The sequence below is a fragment of the Dermacentor albipictus genome, chromosome 8, assembly GCF_038994185.2.
Source record: "Dermacentor albipictus isolate Rhodes 1998 colony chromosome 8, USDA_Dalb.pri_finalv2, whole genome shotgun sequence".
Lineage (NCBI taxonomy): Eukaryota > Metazoa > Arthropoda > Arachnida > Ixodida > Ixodidae > Dermacentor > Dermacentor albipictus.
Genome location: NC_091828.1, coordinates 111,418,710 through 111,434,896, shown reverse-complemented (window position 1 = coordinate 111,434,896; position 16,187 = coordinate 111,418,710). Strand labels below are relative to the sequence as shown.

The window sequence follows — 16,187 nt, the reverse complement described above, 5'->3', positions numbered from 1 at the left end:
CCCATTAGCGAAGTAAAAAGTGCACCGCAGACTCACTAAGAAACAGTCTGGCACATCCTCTCCGCTCCTGGTGATGCACAGGTCTTTTGCACGTCACCTGCACAAAATGCCAAGGGAAGAGAGTGCTGGATTATCTCTGTGCCTGTCTACAAGAAAGCCCAAACCGATGCCGCTTTGACAAAAAACGGTGTTTCCGTTGCCGCACGCCTTAAATGTTCCGCATGCACTCGTCGCTGAAACGTTACGTATGTAGTCGTTCCGTTCCCAATCATATTCAGGTTATGCTATTTGGTGAGCAATAGTGATGAAACGTCACGAAATGTACAATGTACGTTGAGCAAAAACGTTTGCTCGTTTCGAACAACACTACAGTGACTAATGGTGCCGTTAACTCGCTGCACGCAATTTGATTGTTGTAGTCATGCGCTAGCTAATTCTGTAGAAAGGAGGACAACTCAGTGCGGTGAACTTCTGTGCATTGCTTGTTTAAGTAATACGAAAGTAATAAGGAAACCATATTAATCTTGCACACCTAGCGCTATCTGCGAATTGTATGCTGCACAGCTACACATTACATTCTTTTGTTTCGTAGAGCCAGTGATTCAAGTGCTCGCACCCGCCGTGGTTGCTCAGAGGCTATGGTGTTGGGCTGCTGAGCACGAGGTCGCGGGATCGAATCCCGGCCAAGGCAGCCGCATTTCGATGGGGGCGAAACGCGAAAACACCGGGTTGCTTAGATTAAGGTGCACGTTAAAGAACCCCTGGTGGTCGAAATTTCCGGAGTCTTCCACTACTGCGTGCCTCATAATCAGCAAGTGGTTTTGGCACGTAAAACCACATAATTTTATTTTCAAGTGCTCGCTTAAACGGCTTGCTGTTATCAAGTGTTATTTTGAACGCCGTGGATTCAAAGTAATCCATCTTGTATCGACATCAGCGTGAGATAGCTCATATTTCCGCCGTTGTAATGCAAAATGTTCCGCCAAATCTGGAGAATGCTACGGAATAACATATGTTCTTTTTGTGATCCTGGCGCCTGGGTAACTGTGACCTTATTTCGAAGGTGAAACATGAAAGACGAAGCTCGAAAACATTAGCATGATGTGCGAGTTCAGTATAGCCTCGCCTACTTTTCAAAACCTCTCGCACGCGTATCGCCTTCCGTCGGGTTCATCGACCCGAGGCGAGCACGTGACTCGAACATGGGTGTCCCGCGAACTGGTTACTCCGTCATCTCGTCAAGTCCAAGGCAGTGCCGTTTACGAACTACAAGGTTTCCAAACGGAACGATCGCACAGATGCCGGGACGCAGTAAAGTATTACTGCTTTCTCATATTTCGACATCAACTTCAGGTTGTTTAGCATTCAAGTAGACCCACACAGCAAATATATATATAATGTGACGCGTGGCACCACCACGTATGTAGCATTTGAGAGGACCGATCGGAAACGAAAGTGACGAAGTAGTAGTGGTAGATTGCCTTCTGGAGCTGTGACCTGTGGGCTCCGCAGCCTGCCCGTCTACCGCTAACCTCATACTAGTGGTTGTGCTATATATACGTTTATGCATTACGCTTGCTTTTGGTTCCAGTATATCGAATAGAAATCTTCAGATTTTGCCACGGAAGTGACAGAAAGAATTGCTCATATTCGAACGCGCATAGGAGCGACACTCACCCACTGAAAGCATTTTGGCGCTCCCTTCTGTGCTCCTGATTCCATGCACACGTTGCTTGCTAGTCGACTGCAGAAACAGAATAGCCCGTGACAGCCCTGATTGTCTCCGTGTAAGTCTACAAGTCTACATCAAAGCACAAACGCCATTTTAACAACAAATATCATCTGCACCGCAATATGTATCAGCAGCTTTGATTAGCTGCCTTGTAGCTACTAAAACGATTGCGTCGGATTCGCGTAAAGAACAACTATGAAACGTCGGGGAAGTTCTGCCATGTACTTCATCATCACCAGCCTGGCTACGCCCGGTAATGTGCTAACTGTGGCCATGTTGTCCCTGCAATCTTCTTAAATCTCATGCGCTCACCTAACTTTCTGGGGCCATGCACATCACGTCCCTATAGCGCGCAGCCAGCGCGAAATAGTGCAGCGTTACGGCGACGAAGACAGTGCTCACTGTCTGTCGATGTACCTCACCACGGCAAGATCTCAAAATTGCAACTTCTTCCAGAGTCTCGGTGACAACCACGCGAGCTTCATGAACTGATCACCGGCTAAAAGATCAGACTGCTGTGCTAGCCCGACCCGAAGGCGACATAAAATTATCTTCACCGATTGTACACTGTAAACTCATTTGCACCCTTGAGGGTGCTTTCCTATGCTCCTTTTAGGGTTGTGACAGTGAGTTATAGCTGTTCCTTAATTCTTCCATTAGAGAACAGCTGAACCCATTTTAATATTTCTTGCATATACAAGCAAAGTTCTCGCTAAGGTGCAGTGGGAAGTATTTCGATTAGGGTCTTGTCAAATGAGCTAAATAAAAATATATTTAAGCACAGAGTTGAAAGAAGTCACGCTGCACAAACGAAATATATCACAGTTCTGTGAGCCTCATCCGTTAAAGCGTCAGGCGCCGACGCATGCATACATACAGCTTACTACAGCTTACGTGAAATTGGCAAACTGTCTAGGATAGGTCAGTATATATATATATATATATATATATATATATATATATATATATATATATATATATATATATATATATAATATATATATAGATTTAATATATATATATATGTATATATATATATATATATATATATATATATATATATATATATATATATATATATATATATGTATATATATAGACTCAACTAAAGACATTCCGAACCAGAAGGTTTACTTTCTTTTGTATATAGCAAAAAGAAAAATAAGCCTAGTTTCCTGAAGTCGGTGAACAAAGATATCCATGGAATTTCAAACGCCATTAACACATTTAAACATCATAAATTATGGACATATTGCACCGCATCGTTAAGAGGTTCTATGAGAAAATGAATCAACGTGTTCTTGCCTCAACCAAGGAAGTCCGTTAGTGTACCTTCCCACACTACGCACTTGTTGCTGTCGTAGATCACTGCTTCCTATTCGGTGCCGATAAGGTTATGTGAACTCACCTTTGTGTTAGGGACGCAGGCTGTGCACCGCTGAGGAAAAACCATCATGGCCGGATGCTGGGAGATACCACCCGGGCACCACATACAGAACAGCTCACACTCCTCAGGAACCAAAGTATTGACCTGGAAAGAAATGCGAGTACGAATGTCTTGCTGTGCGTTTAGTGGAAGTAAAATCTGGCTAGCGGAAATATACAATACGCAAGCACTATTTCATTAACTAAAATATTGCCTAATGACGTTCCGACTATTGTGGTTGGTCATGTTTACGGTTGCGACTTTATTCGATCGTGTTAACTAGTGCGAATCAATGCATCTGATGAACGAAGTCTACTGAGGAAGAGCAGACTATGGGGAAACGTGAGAAACTGATGAGCACCAAACACAAACTAAGGAAGGCGCATAAAACAATTACCCTGTCATTCGCACTACATCCACGGCAATGAAAAACAAACAAACATTCATCGATAGATAGCTGCCAGGCACTTGACAATGAGGGAACGGAAGACTCCACGAAATTTCTTCCACATTCAATTTCGCAGCTGCTTCTGCAAATATTTTGCGTTAGTTTGGTTTTAGAGCGCTGCTCTTAGGCGCCCCTCCAGGGGGCGAGCACCGGCGTTGTCTCTAGTAACCGAGTGAATGAGCCCAGCGAACGATGAAAGCGAACACGGAGTGCAGCGGGAGATGAAAGGCGGCGATAACGAAGGGAGCACGAGAAGGAAAGCGGAGAGAGAGAGAGGGAGAAGGAGATTCTTGTTGATGGGAAGGAAAGGTTGGGGTAAAGTGCAGAGCAGTAACTGTCTCTCAGCAGAGGACACCTCAACCGCGCTGCACAGGGGGTAGGGAATGAAAGTAGAGGGAGAGAAAGTGCACCAGAAACAGCAGCGGACGTGGAGGAGGAAGGTGTGGCGAAAGCGTGAGAAAAGCGCAGTGCCGTGCAAGACTTTCTTTGCGGTGACGATGGCTACGAGATGGCGCCAGAGTAGCGCGCGTCGTCTGTATGGAAGCAAAGCGCTGCATGAGCGCATGTCCGTTTGCGGTGGCTACTGTGAAATCACGCGCACGTGTCTCCCACGCACTGCCGCTCGCGTGGCAGTCGCGCCACAAGTCGCTCCACTTGCAGGGTGCCGCACGAGACAGATTGTCCGCGCTAGCCAATATGTCGCGAAATGAAAACACATGTAGAGCTGAGCTCAAAATTTCGCATCGAGGAGTTCGTAATTATCAGTGAATTTTTTTGTTTGGTAACCTAAGGTTCTTTCATTTTTCCTCTAGCGTTAGGAGTTCACTAAGTGAGCAGCAGATTAGTGAAAAATGAGTGAACCCCACACTCACCAGTAAACATTCTGGCGCATCCTCTGTGCTCCTGGCGATGCACACGTCATTCGCAGGTCGCCTGCACAAAATGCCAGAGGGTGACAGCGCCGGATTATCTCTGTGCCTGTCTACAAGAAAGCCCAAACCGACGTCACATTGACAAAAGCGTTACCTCAATCGCAGCACGCCCTAAACTTTCCGCATCCCTTCATCGCTGGAACGTTACGTATATAGTCGTTCCGTTCGTAATAATATTCAGGCGGTGTAATTTGGTGAGCAATACTGATGAAAGGTCACGAAATCAACAATGTACGTTGAGGAAAAATCGTTTTCTAGTTTCGAACAACACCCCAGCGACTAATGGTGTAGCAAACTCGCTGCACTCAAATTATTTGTAGTACTGATGCATTAGCTAATTCTATAGAAAGCAGGCCAATTCAGTGCGCTGGACTTCTATGCATTGCTTGTTACAGAAATACGGCTTTTTCTTTGCGACACATATATCGAAAAAAGGACAATACGAATCTTGCACATCTACCGCAATCTACTAATTCTATGCTGCACAGCTACGCATTATCTTCTTTAATTTTCCGTGAGGCAGTGATTAAAGTAGTCGATTAAACGGCTTGCTGTATCAAGTGTTAATTGAACGACGTAGATTCAAAGGAATCCATCTTGTAGCGAAATCAGCGTGTGCATGGGACTCCACAAAGATCCCGCGAACTCGTTTTCCTCGTCATTTCGTAAAGTCCAAGGCAGTGTCGTTTACGTACTTTAAGGCTTTCGAACGGAACAATCGCACAGATGCGAGGACGCTGGAAAGTGTTACTGGTATCTAATATATAAGCTTCACGTTGTTCAGCATGCAGGTAGCGCTGCAGAGCGCAAGAAGATATAATTGAACGTGTGGCACCACAAATTGCTATGGAGCATTTGGAAAAGACCGTTCGGAAACGAAAGAGACGTAGAAGAAGTGGTAGATTGCCTAGTGAAGCTGTGACCTGTGGGCTTCGCAGCCTGCCCGTCCACCCCTAACCTCATACAAGTGGTTGTACTATATATACGTTTATGCATTACGCTTGCTTTTGGTAACAATAAATCGAATGCAAGTCTAGAGATTTTACCGCGGGAGTGACATACAAAAATATACATTGCTCGTATATTCGAACACGCATAGGAGCCACACTCACCCACTGAAAGCATTTTGACGCTTCCTGCAGTGGAAATGATGCCATGCACACGTTTCTTGCACGTCGACTGCACAGAATAGAATAGCCAGTGACAACACTGTCTCCGTGCAAGTCTACATAAAAGCACAAACTAACGCCATCTTCACAACAAATAACATCTTCATCGCAATATGTCTTGACAGCCAAAACCTGCGCTAAAGCAAGTGAAAGGCTTGCATTGAATTTGTATAAAGATTAAGTCTGAAACGGGGCCGCAGTTTCGAAGTGCACATAACATGGCTGTAACGCGCAAAGGGCGCGATCCGCTGCAGCGTCAAGTGACGATGACAGTCCTGGCTCTCATTCCAAGTACCTTACTATTTTGCAAGATCTCAAAATTCGAACTCCTTCCATATTGTCGAGCGACAACCGGCCCAGCTTCACGAACTAATCTCCGGCCAAAAGCACAATCTACCATTCTAGCCCTAGCCCAAATGGACACAACTGATGTACATTCAGTGTAGAAAAGAAATTGTGGATTTCAGATAATGTGCTAATAGGCATGTTCTATACACCAATGGGATCCCGTGGTGCAATGGGAATCCACACTATGGAGAAGAATTTCACAAAATGTGCTAATAGGGATGCTCTACATTGGCAACAATTTTCATTTGTAAACAATAGGAACCCAACATAATGGGTCTAATGCAGTATGCCCGTGCAGCTCCTAGGTAGTCGTGGTTTAATCTCCTGCTATTCTGGTCGCCCCTGTCTCTGCGTTCTTTGCAATTTGGACATCTTTTTATAGTCCCGTTATATTGAGTGCAAATTAACCTCTCCACTTGCATGTTTGTGCTTTTTTGTCAGATGGTGCTAATGGAAAGGTCTCTAATATATTGAGCTATACGTTAATTGAATTCTCTGCGTGCTCAATATTGCATCTCCTCATTCAGTCTGCCGAATGTCGCTACAAGCGACCACCTAGCTGAAGGCGCCATTCTGTGTCAGTTTCCTTCTCATCGTCATCATCATCAGCCTGATTACGCCCACTGTAGGGCAAAGGCCTCTCCCATATTTCTCCAACAACCCCGGTCATGTACTAATTGTGGTCATGTTGTCCCTACAAACTTCTCATGTCATGTAATGACGCTTCCCTTGGAATCCAGTCCGTAACCTTTAATGACCATCGGTTATCTTCCCTCCTCATTACATGTCCTGTCCATGCCCATTTCTTTTTCTTGATTTCAACTCGGATTGGATTTGAACATTAGGAGAAGGAAACTTGAAATCAAGTTTCCTTCTCCTAATGTTCAGATCCAATAATTACCTCGTACATGTGCTGCGAATCCATGATTCCATTATTTCGATGGAAAAACGCAACACGACAGACTGTGGTAATAAATCCATATTGCTCCTCAATTACAAGCAATCACTAGAACGTGCACACGCTTTAATCCGGTTGACGCCTTCGCCTTGTTTCAACAAAGTCTGAAGCACCTCGGAATAAAATTGTGCACTTCCAACGCGTTTATAGACTGTCACACTTCATTGCTTAGGAGACAAGAACTTCGATAAATATCGGTACCACAATAGGAAACATGATTCGCTGCTTGCTGCTTCTTAGCGTCCGCATTCTCATTCTGCTTATACATAAATAACTCTGCGTACATATGCGGCCGCCACAAAGACGTTTAAAGCTGCACTGCATATTATTTATCGTTACAGCACTCGTTATGGGGATCTCTACAGAGGTACAAATGAATGACTGCTTTGTATGCCTTACCTACGAGGTTCGCGATGTAGAACACGATGCTGATAGCACCCGACATCCAAAACCGAACAGCGTATTTCTGAAAGAACGAGATAAATTTCTATGATTGCACGCGAAGTAGCTACAATTCACGAAAATCCACTTGAATCATGCAAATCGCGAAAGAGTATTCCTTTTTCCTTTAGCCTTTCTTTGTCCAAAACTGTTCTTACGGTTCGCTCAGAAAAACGAAATGTTGAGCTGGCCGGTTAATATTCAAAAGCAGTTTCAAGCAACTGTTTTCAACACCAGATAATGCCGTGGTCACCGCTAACCTTCTTGGGGATAATTCCAGGTAGTTGCAAAGAAAATACAGACATTAGAAGTGAGATGGTGCTATCACGAGACATTTTACCAGTAATGTTAATAAACCACTTTACGGTAGTGTGAAGACAAAGCATGGCCTATAGCGTACCTAAGTAGCGAATTGACAGTTCCTACCTTCACACTTTCACTGCTGTCACAGCTGAAAATTCTTCGGGGGGATGTGCGGCCGCAGTTTATCAAAACATTTTTTCTCCGGTTATTCTTAAGCAGATCCCTCGCAACACGTGACCGATTCCAGTGATGACGGCGATGCATGTCTCGCGCGATGCAATGTCGAGATAAGGAATGGGAAAAGTGGGTTGTTGCAGAGCACGGTCCGTGGCGTAGAGATTGGCGTGGGTGAAGTATCGTGTCACGTCACACAACTAGCACCCACGATCCCAAGCAAGCAACGTTCGCGTACAGCTCTAAAAGTGAAATAATAATTATGGCACCTCCGGGTGCCAAGTTCACTTCTCATCTGATAACGGCGCCGGATAATAGCTCTGGCTTTTGGCTCAAGGTCACTTGAAGGTCGTCGAAAACGGGAGCTAAAATCACTTCATGCTTAAATAAAAGAGTGGCAGCCATTTTTGCTCAGCCAGCTTAAATGCTACTGTTGGCTCCTTGATTCACTGTGCCCTTGCGAGCAAAGTTATTGGGTCCCTGAATCTGTATGCACGTTTGATGACAAAGCAGGGGTCAAGCCGTGCTTGCCAGCCTCTTAAACTGTTAAGCTTTATGCCGTGTGCTTACGCTGCAGTAAAGTATGACAGGCGGTCGGGCAAGTTCGTAATTGATGGCCACACGAGTGCAGCACGGAAGACAAGGACACAGAGACACACGTAAAGCAAATCCAGCAATGTGAGGGAAACCTATTCAATGAGTTATCTTTATGAAGTTTTGCGCGACAATGCGCACAGCCCTCACCAGCGGCATTGGCCTCGGCAGTGACTCGTGGTGCAACATGCCTTGCTCAACGTCGACTCGGTGTCTGGTGCATGACCTCGACCTCTGTGCTTTTCTTGGAGGTGGATGCCAGAGTAGGCCGCGCTGCGACCATAGAGCGTACACGTAATGGTTAAAATAATTGAATTCACACTAAAGCGCGCGTCACCTAGGTTCCAGCTGTGAACAGAAAACATCTTTGCGAATATTTTTTTTGGTCGCTTACACACGAGAGTGGAGCGACATTCCACGGGACATTGCTACATATAAGAAACGGCACTATACCTATTTATCACACGTCGTTTCACATATCTGGGGATCTTATGGCTAAGCTCATTCCAAATAGGTAAAAAGAAATAATATTTTTTTAGAGCTGCCAGAAATGAAAAAAAAATTGCACAGTTTAAATTGAGCACATTGAGCAAGTGAGCCCATTTGAAGGTGCAGATAATTAAGGATCACCAGACAACGGCATGGAAATGGCTTTTTATTTACGTTTGAAATCCTCGTCCATGGTCACGGCACAGTTTTTCTCACCACGTGTCAAAGTATTTCTTTTTGTTCCCACAGCTTTTGTTTCTGAAGATAATTAGACCCTAGAGGACATAATTATCGATCTTCTGGCATCACAGGCGGGTATATGGCCAGAATTTGCGGTTATAGTGGCGTATTGCTAGTTCAGAGATTGCGCTTCATTGATGGACACATCATAAACAATTATTTGCGAGAACAAGCTCATTACATAAATAGTTAGTTATATAATAGCGAAAGTAATTTACAAGCACAACCTATAGTATTTGATCCATCAGAGTTAAGAAAACAAATACGAAAAGAGTAAAAACTGCACTTAGCTTCTATTTCTTGCATTCTCACCGACAGTGCGACCAAAAAGGTGTGCCTATGCTGATACTTAATTTTATGTAATATACATTTCCTTTGAAGCACTCAGAGTGAAATACAATGCCAGAAGGATGGTGCATATTACTTAGTTTGCATGCTGCGCATACCCACAATATGTGCATGAATTGAAGAAGGTACGAATGTGAGCTATAGCTGGTAGGAATCCATCGGTGAACGCAAAACAAACGCGGACGAGGGAATAAATTTGGACAAGCGCTGTTGCGCTGTTCATTTGTGCATGTGTATTTAGAGTTTTTTTTTCACCGATGTACTATCTCAACTAAACAGAGCCAGATGTGCTGGAAAGCCTGCCGCTTTACTCGCCGATTGTCGTCCAAAGCTTTCTTGTATGTTGCGTTAGTTTACCCGTATTCAGACGAAACTGACATTCAAGAATCTAATTGTCGTCAAGCAGCTCTACAACACTTTCAGCTGTCACAGAGTCAGTCGCTGTTCGAATATTTTGTGTGAATTGGCTACAGTTCGTTGAATCAACGATGCTTTCTCACATTCAGGTATATCTCAGCTCTTTTGGGCAAAAAATCACTGCAGTAAAGAAGTACGAGGACCATAAGAAAAAAAAATCTGTGTGGTTTCTGGGGTCACCACTTTTGTTTTTTAGATTATCTTCTTCTAAGGCATCGGTACAACCATTACTACCGCACAAACGTCAAACCTATAGAATACAGACAACGTTCATCAGAAAAAAATAAAGAATTGCAATGAAACATTCTGTCACATCATAAGCAATCGTGTAGCAGTGACAAGCGCGTTGCTTTTTAACTCGAAAATTTCACTCGAGACCAAGGCTGCCGCCTTCAACGTCACTGGTCAGGAGGGTAAGGACCCGCCGTGGCTCCTCAGTGGCTATGGTGTTGGGCTGCTGTGCACGAGGTCGCGGGACCGAATCCCGGCCACGGCGGCCGCATTTCGATGGGGGCGAAATGCGAAAACACCCGTGTACTTAGATTTAGGTGCACGTTAAAGAACCACAGGTGGTCAAAATTTCCGGGGTCCTCCACTAAGGGGTGCCTCATAATCAGAAAGTGGGTTTGGCACGTAAAACCCCATAATTTTTTTTTCAGGAGGGTTTTCAAGAGCCATAAGTTTTGCGACGTATTGCGGAATCTCCAACAGGGAAATAGGAAAAAGGAGACGCTAGGGCAAATAGGACGTGCCCACTTCCGAGAGAGAGAGAAAGAAGTTTAATGACACGAAATGCCGAGAGGTTGGCCTGAGGTATATTCCTCTAGCCAGCTACTCGGCATTGGGGGAAGAGGAAGAGGGAAAGAAAGAGGGAAGAAAGAGGTGCATGATGGGTGCTCACTTTCGAGAAGCGTACGTTTCTTACCTATCTTCTAGGTCTGCCAAATTTCGGCCATTTCTGGCGTTGCTTTGCCCAACGCCGACTCGGTTCCTTCACTTCAGACACGGCCGCGTTCGCTCCGCGGAGTTGGATGCCACAGTAGACCGCGCTGCGTTGAAAACAGAGCTCTTAAAGAAAACGCAGCGGGCGCTGAATTTCGAAACAAAACAAAACGTGGAACAAGTGAAAGTGTGGCGAATTCGTAAAGATTCGTGCTAACGAACGGTAGGTGCGAAAACGCGATCTCAAGTAGGGCTAAAGCCAAAGGTTGGGCTTCCTTCTCCGACATACTTAAGGTGTTACATATTGACATACATCTGACAAGCATGGAAGGAAATTTGTTTTTATTTATATTTTTACATGTATATGTACAATAAGTTTCAGTTTCTGTTTAGTTTATTTCTTGAATAAGGAGGAGGCATACATGTCTACACAAGTATACAGAAGGAGGTCCCAGAGCATGCGGCTGATAGGGGACCTCCTGTCAGAAAATATATACATTAGAGGAAATACAAAGCGTAAAACAGCAATACAGTAGTCACTATGAGGAAGAATATACAAAGTAAATGCAGTACAAACTGTAAAGTAATATGAAATCAATAGCTAGTCGTAGAATTAAAACAGTAGTTTAAGGCATTTGCAACAGAACAAACCAATGTACTTATAAAGGCTATAAATGAGAAAAAAAAGAAACTAAAGAAAAGGGAAAAATGGAAAGGAAATGAGCAGGAGTGAGTGAATAGCTTAGATATGTGGATTATTTTGGCTATCTAGTGGAAAAGTGAATAATGTTTTCTTGAACCAAAAGACGAAGAGCGCTTGACATCTAGTGGGAGGCTGTTCCAAGTGGATAATGCTGCGAAATATCCAGCTTGTTTTCCATAATTAGTATGTATTACTGGCAATGAGAAATTGTTAGCTGCAAACCTTGTGCGGTTCAAGTTAACCAAAGTAGCCTAATGCACAGTTATCAAGCGTAATGCACAGTTATCGTTCCTGCACGTATCTGCAGCTGACACAATGTTGTCTTCGGTTTTATAACCAGGTTTATTTGTTCACATTGTAACAGTGGTCAGACGGTCGGTACTAGTCTTCGAAAAATCAACAACATACTTCGTGTGTCAATATATTCATTATTACGATTGTTTGGCTTCTCCACTTACGAACACTTCTAAAGTACTTTATTGTGAATGTACAACACTGACGTGGGCAGCGATAATCGCGGCGCATGAAGTGTGGCGATCATCTCCAGGTGGACTCTTTGATGAGCAACCATCACGCAAGAATCACGCTGTAAACTAATTAGCACCTTTAAGGGTGTTTTAGGTTTGTAACTCGCACCCTTACACCGTTTACGCGGGCATAGGTGTGAGGAAAGTTTGAACCCTTAAAGATCCTGAATAATCCAAACAGGTTTACGGAACAGTGTTCCGGGACAACTATGCAACTACATGCATGGTTTGCGACATGCTTCATAGTGTAGTGTGCAATGAGACGTCTTCGAACAACGTTCGAAGAATTTTCTCGCAGTCTGTTCATTCCTTGGCTGCTCATGTAATTATACGATTGTTTTTTTTTTCAGTGGGAATCAAGCGCCCTCCACGAAGCTGGAAGCCTCGGTAGACCACGTTGGGATACAAGCACAAAATGTAAGCGGGTCATCTGGTCAACTCTGGTGAGAATGCGGCGTGTTATGACAGTTCGCTCTCTAATGGCAACATGTGCAAGCGCCTATCAGTATTGTGTTTACAAGTGTGTCGGGTGAAGAACAAATGCGTTGCCGGTTAGTGCTCCGCGACAGGACTAAATATAAAATTGTCGAAGGGTTTACACTGTCCCGAGACAATTCGCTTATGGGGTTGGCGTCGAAGGTCTGGTTTACTCATATCGAATGTGGGAGGCGCATTTGCGAACTCACCCATCATCACCGAAAACGCACTGTGCACCGCTGAGAAAGAGCCAATGTAACCCGATGCAGGAAAGATGCCATCGACGCATCACATACAGAACAGTGCACAGTCCCCAGGGAACGGGTGGCCATTGACCTGAAAAGGAAAGTGCCCTTTACATCGCGTTATGTTTGAAACGAGACTGGTCAAGAACGGCGGCAATGTGGGCTTGTTGGCAACATTCTTTACTAAATGTTGTTTAGCGCAAGGAAACATGATGACAAAGGAGGCAAGTTTATCAGTGGCCGAATTTAGTAGTGTTTCTTTTCTCTTTTTTTGAATATCAACGTCACAATTTCCAAAGCGCAAGCAGTTCTACAACAGCGCAGAAAAACAATCAAAAAACAATTATGCTGTTTGACATGCCAAAACCACGGTACGATTATGAGGCACGCCGTATAGTGGGCGACTCCGGATTGATTTCGACCACCTGTGGTTCTTCAACGTGAACCTATATCTCAAGTACACGGGTGTATTTGCATTTCGCCCCCATCGATATGCGGCCGCAGTGGCCGGGATTCGATCCTGCGACCTCGCGCTTAGCAGCGCAACACCAAAGCCACTAAGGCAACCACGGCAGGTAACACTTTCAATACACTGTGAAGAAATCTGCAGATATACATTTCGAGATACCCACCAAAGCGAAATTATGAGGATGCCTGTGATTGTTCTTATATATTCCGGAACTTAACTTTATGTGAATTTCATGGCGTCACTAGCCGCTAGCAAATGTAGGTCAGTCGTCCGTCTTTGCTGGCCAACGAGGAATTTACCGACCTCAGCAATCTTACCACAAGAGAAAGTTGTACTGCTTGGAAATTTATGTTAAACACTCGACTAACGCTATACCTATTTATGCTAATTAAGGCTCGAGCACCCGGTGGTACGGCCCTCCATAGAGCATCAACCTGATTTTCATGGGCAAATCGGACTGCCTGCGAGAGCTTGATATTTTTTCGACCTGCTCGCTGAGGTGGTGCGACTGTCGTTTTCAAAATAAACTGTCGATTTGGAGGCCTCTTTTAATTCTTATTGAATACCTGGGTAATCCAGATTTAATGTACTGAAACTAACGTGTAGGCACGCATCCTAGAGCCCTATTAAAATAAAGGGTTGCGACCAATCTGAATAAGTCAGTTGAAATAGCCAAATGCATCACATATACTCTACATGCTTGATCAGTCACTGACAATGCTGGGAGTATCTGGCGCCAGTCGCGCTCAAACAAGGCTTATTACGTATGAGAGGTCACGGCATTTCGATATGCACCCCACTACAAGATTTAGTACGTCAGTGCGACGTCATTTACTTTATTCATGTCGATATTTCTTTGCACTTAATCTATTCCTGTTGAATATACTTTCTCGAAACTTTCCTTGGCCCCTTTATGCGCGGATGTCTGTATTTGCCGATGAACAATTACCAGGACTCGAGCAGACACTGTAAATTTCGACAGCATGGTGGATTGTTACAGGGACTTCAAAGGAACCTCACAACCAGTCTTTCCTTTCTATGCCTTTCTCGTTTATCATGCTTACCCTTGATGTAGGAGGGCACTTTTTTTGCTTTTGTAGAAATGTAATTTACTAATACAGTTGTAATTAGTTTTCTTTTTAGTGTGACACTAACTCCGGCTTCCTAATGACGTGTACAGCGACATGACTGACTCCGAAGTCCCGTATAAATTCTGTGTGATTCAGAGTTCAACACAATAAACATGGAAATGTCAAGATTCGTGCTTGACGTAGCATATAGACCACTCACCTGTCGTGACAGCAGGCAGGCAGCGATGACGTCACTAAGGATCACATGACTTGAGCACTGCACGCAACTGATTGTCACTTCGGGTGAACAATGACGGCCATATTCGCCTTGCAGTTCTTTTAGAACGCGGTAACGTCGACGTCAGCCACCTGCATACAGTATTCAGCAACATTATATGTCGAGAGCGCTAAAGTGAAATATATGTACCTGCCACACCATCCTTTTCATAATTTGAAGAGTAGCGCATACTTGAACAGCATGTAGGAATACAGAAAGAAGCTGAGTACTTAACTAAGTACCTAAGTTTGGTACTCAGTTTCTTTCTGTATTTCTCCGCAAGTGCAAGGAATGTGTCTTTGGAATTTACGACTGGTTATATCATTACTTTGTTGACGCAGATGAAGGTGCACCTTTCCTATAACTGAAGGGAGTTCGCGGTCATAGTCACTTTTCCATTTCTTATTACTGACCTATGATATTGACTTCAAACACCAATTTCCTTTAAGTGCCAGTTTTTGATGACAAACCCACCTGTCAAAACACATGGGCAAAGTACCCATCAGCTCGCGACATTTCAACGGGCAAATTTTTTTCTTTGCTTAAACTATTAGACATAGACGCAACATCTATGGGTTGAGGTTGCCTCCTTGATTATCATGCTATTTCTTGGCGTTTTAAACGTGTGTCGTTATTTTTTCGTGGTCTGCAACGAAACAACGGTGTATATCGAATTGTCGTCGATTTTCCAGAAAGCTCGCGTTAGGAAGATTTGATCACTAACACGCCCAGTTCGGCATCCACCAGATATCATAATTTTTGTACAATGCTATGTGCAATTCTGCACATGTTGTGCATTGGGTATCGGGATAGTAGTAAGGCGCAAAGAAAGCAAAAGGCTCAAAAGCATAGAATGACAAGGGCTCTGTGTTCGGCGTGTGTTTACTGACCAGGCGTTAACCAGCGAAGTGTTCTAGAGCCATCCAACTAATTGCAAGGTTTGCCGCCTTTTGCTGCAAAAGCCACATATAGAACAGAGCACGTAAAGTTGCACGTCTGCTCGTAAAGGAAAAAAAAACTGGAATAAATGAATTAATCCAGTGTGAATTCAATTCTTTGATGGAGCAAATACTGGAACTGGATTTGTAAATTACTTTCGCTGTTATATAAGTGTCGTTGTTTAGCTAGTAATCTTGTTCTCGTAAATAATTGTGCATGATGGACCATGGATGCGACAAGACCGATACGTCCTCTATGGCTTAATTATCTTCGCAAACAAAACAGCCGGAACTTAAGTGAAGAGAAATTTATTGTGAATTCAATTCTTTGATGGAGCAAATACTGGAAGTTGAATTTGTGAATTACTTCCGCGTTTATATAGGTGTCATTGTTTCGCTAGTTTCTTTGCGCCTTACTACTATCCCGATATCCAAAGCACAACATGTGCAGAATTGCACATAGCATTGTCTTTCTCCAAATTTCCCCCTCTGTATGCGTAACAGCACGTTAGGGGTCGTA

General features: G+C 43.9%; 1 protein-coding gene across 16 annotated transcripts in view; it reads right to left on the bottom strand.

The window, feature by feature from the left end:
- The window catches only part of LOC135915644 (uncharacterized), an 89,242-nt gene that overhangs the window by 40,781 nt on the left and 32,274 nt on the right, over positions 1-16,187 (bottom strand). For 12 of the 16 annotated variants that reach the window (XM_070524093.1, XM_070524092.1, XM_070524091.1 and 9 more), the window contains exons 17-22: positions 14,673-14,821; positions 12,878-13,004; positions 10,945-11,068; positions 8,676-8,798; positions 7,413-7,479; positions 4,479-4,539 (exon numbers count right to left, since the gene is read on the bottom strand). In XM_070524093.1, coding sequence (XP_070380194.1) covers positions 4,479-4,539; positions 7,413-7,479; positions 8,676-8,714 — 167 coding nt within the window. In that variant the 5' untranslated portion in view covers positions 8,715-8,798; positions 10,945-11,068; positions 12,878-13,004; positions 14,673-14,821. Of the gene's footprint in view, positions 1-36; positions 98-1,677; positions 1,745-3,140; positions 3,264-4,478; positions 4,540-5,650; positions 5,718-7,412; positions 7,480-8,675; positions 8,799-10,944; positions 11,069-12,877; positions 13,005-14,672; positions 14,822-16,187 lie in introns of all 16 variants that reach the window. The other 4 variants (XM_070524100.1, XM_070524099.1, XM_070524101.1 and 1 more) reach the window with 3 other exon arrangements.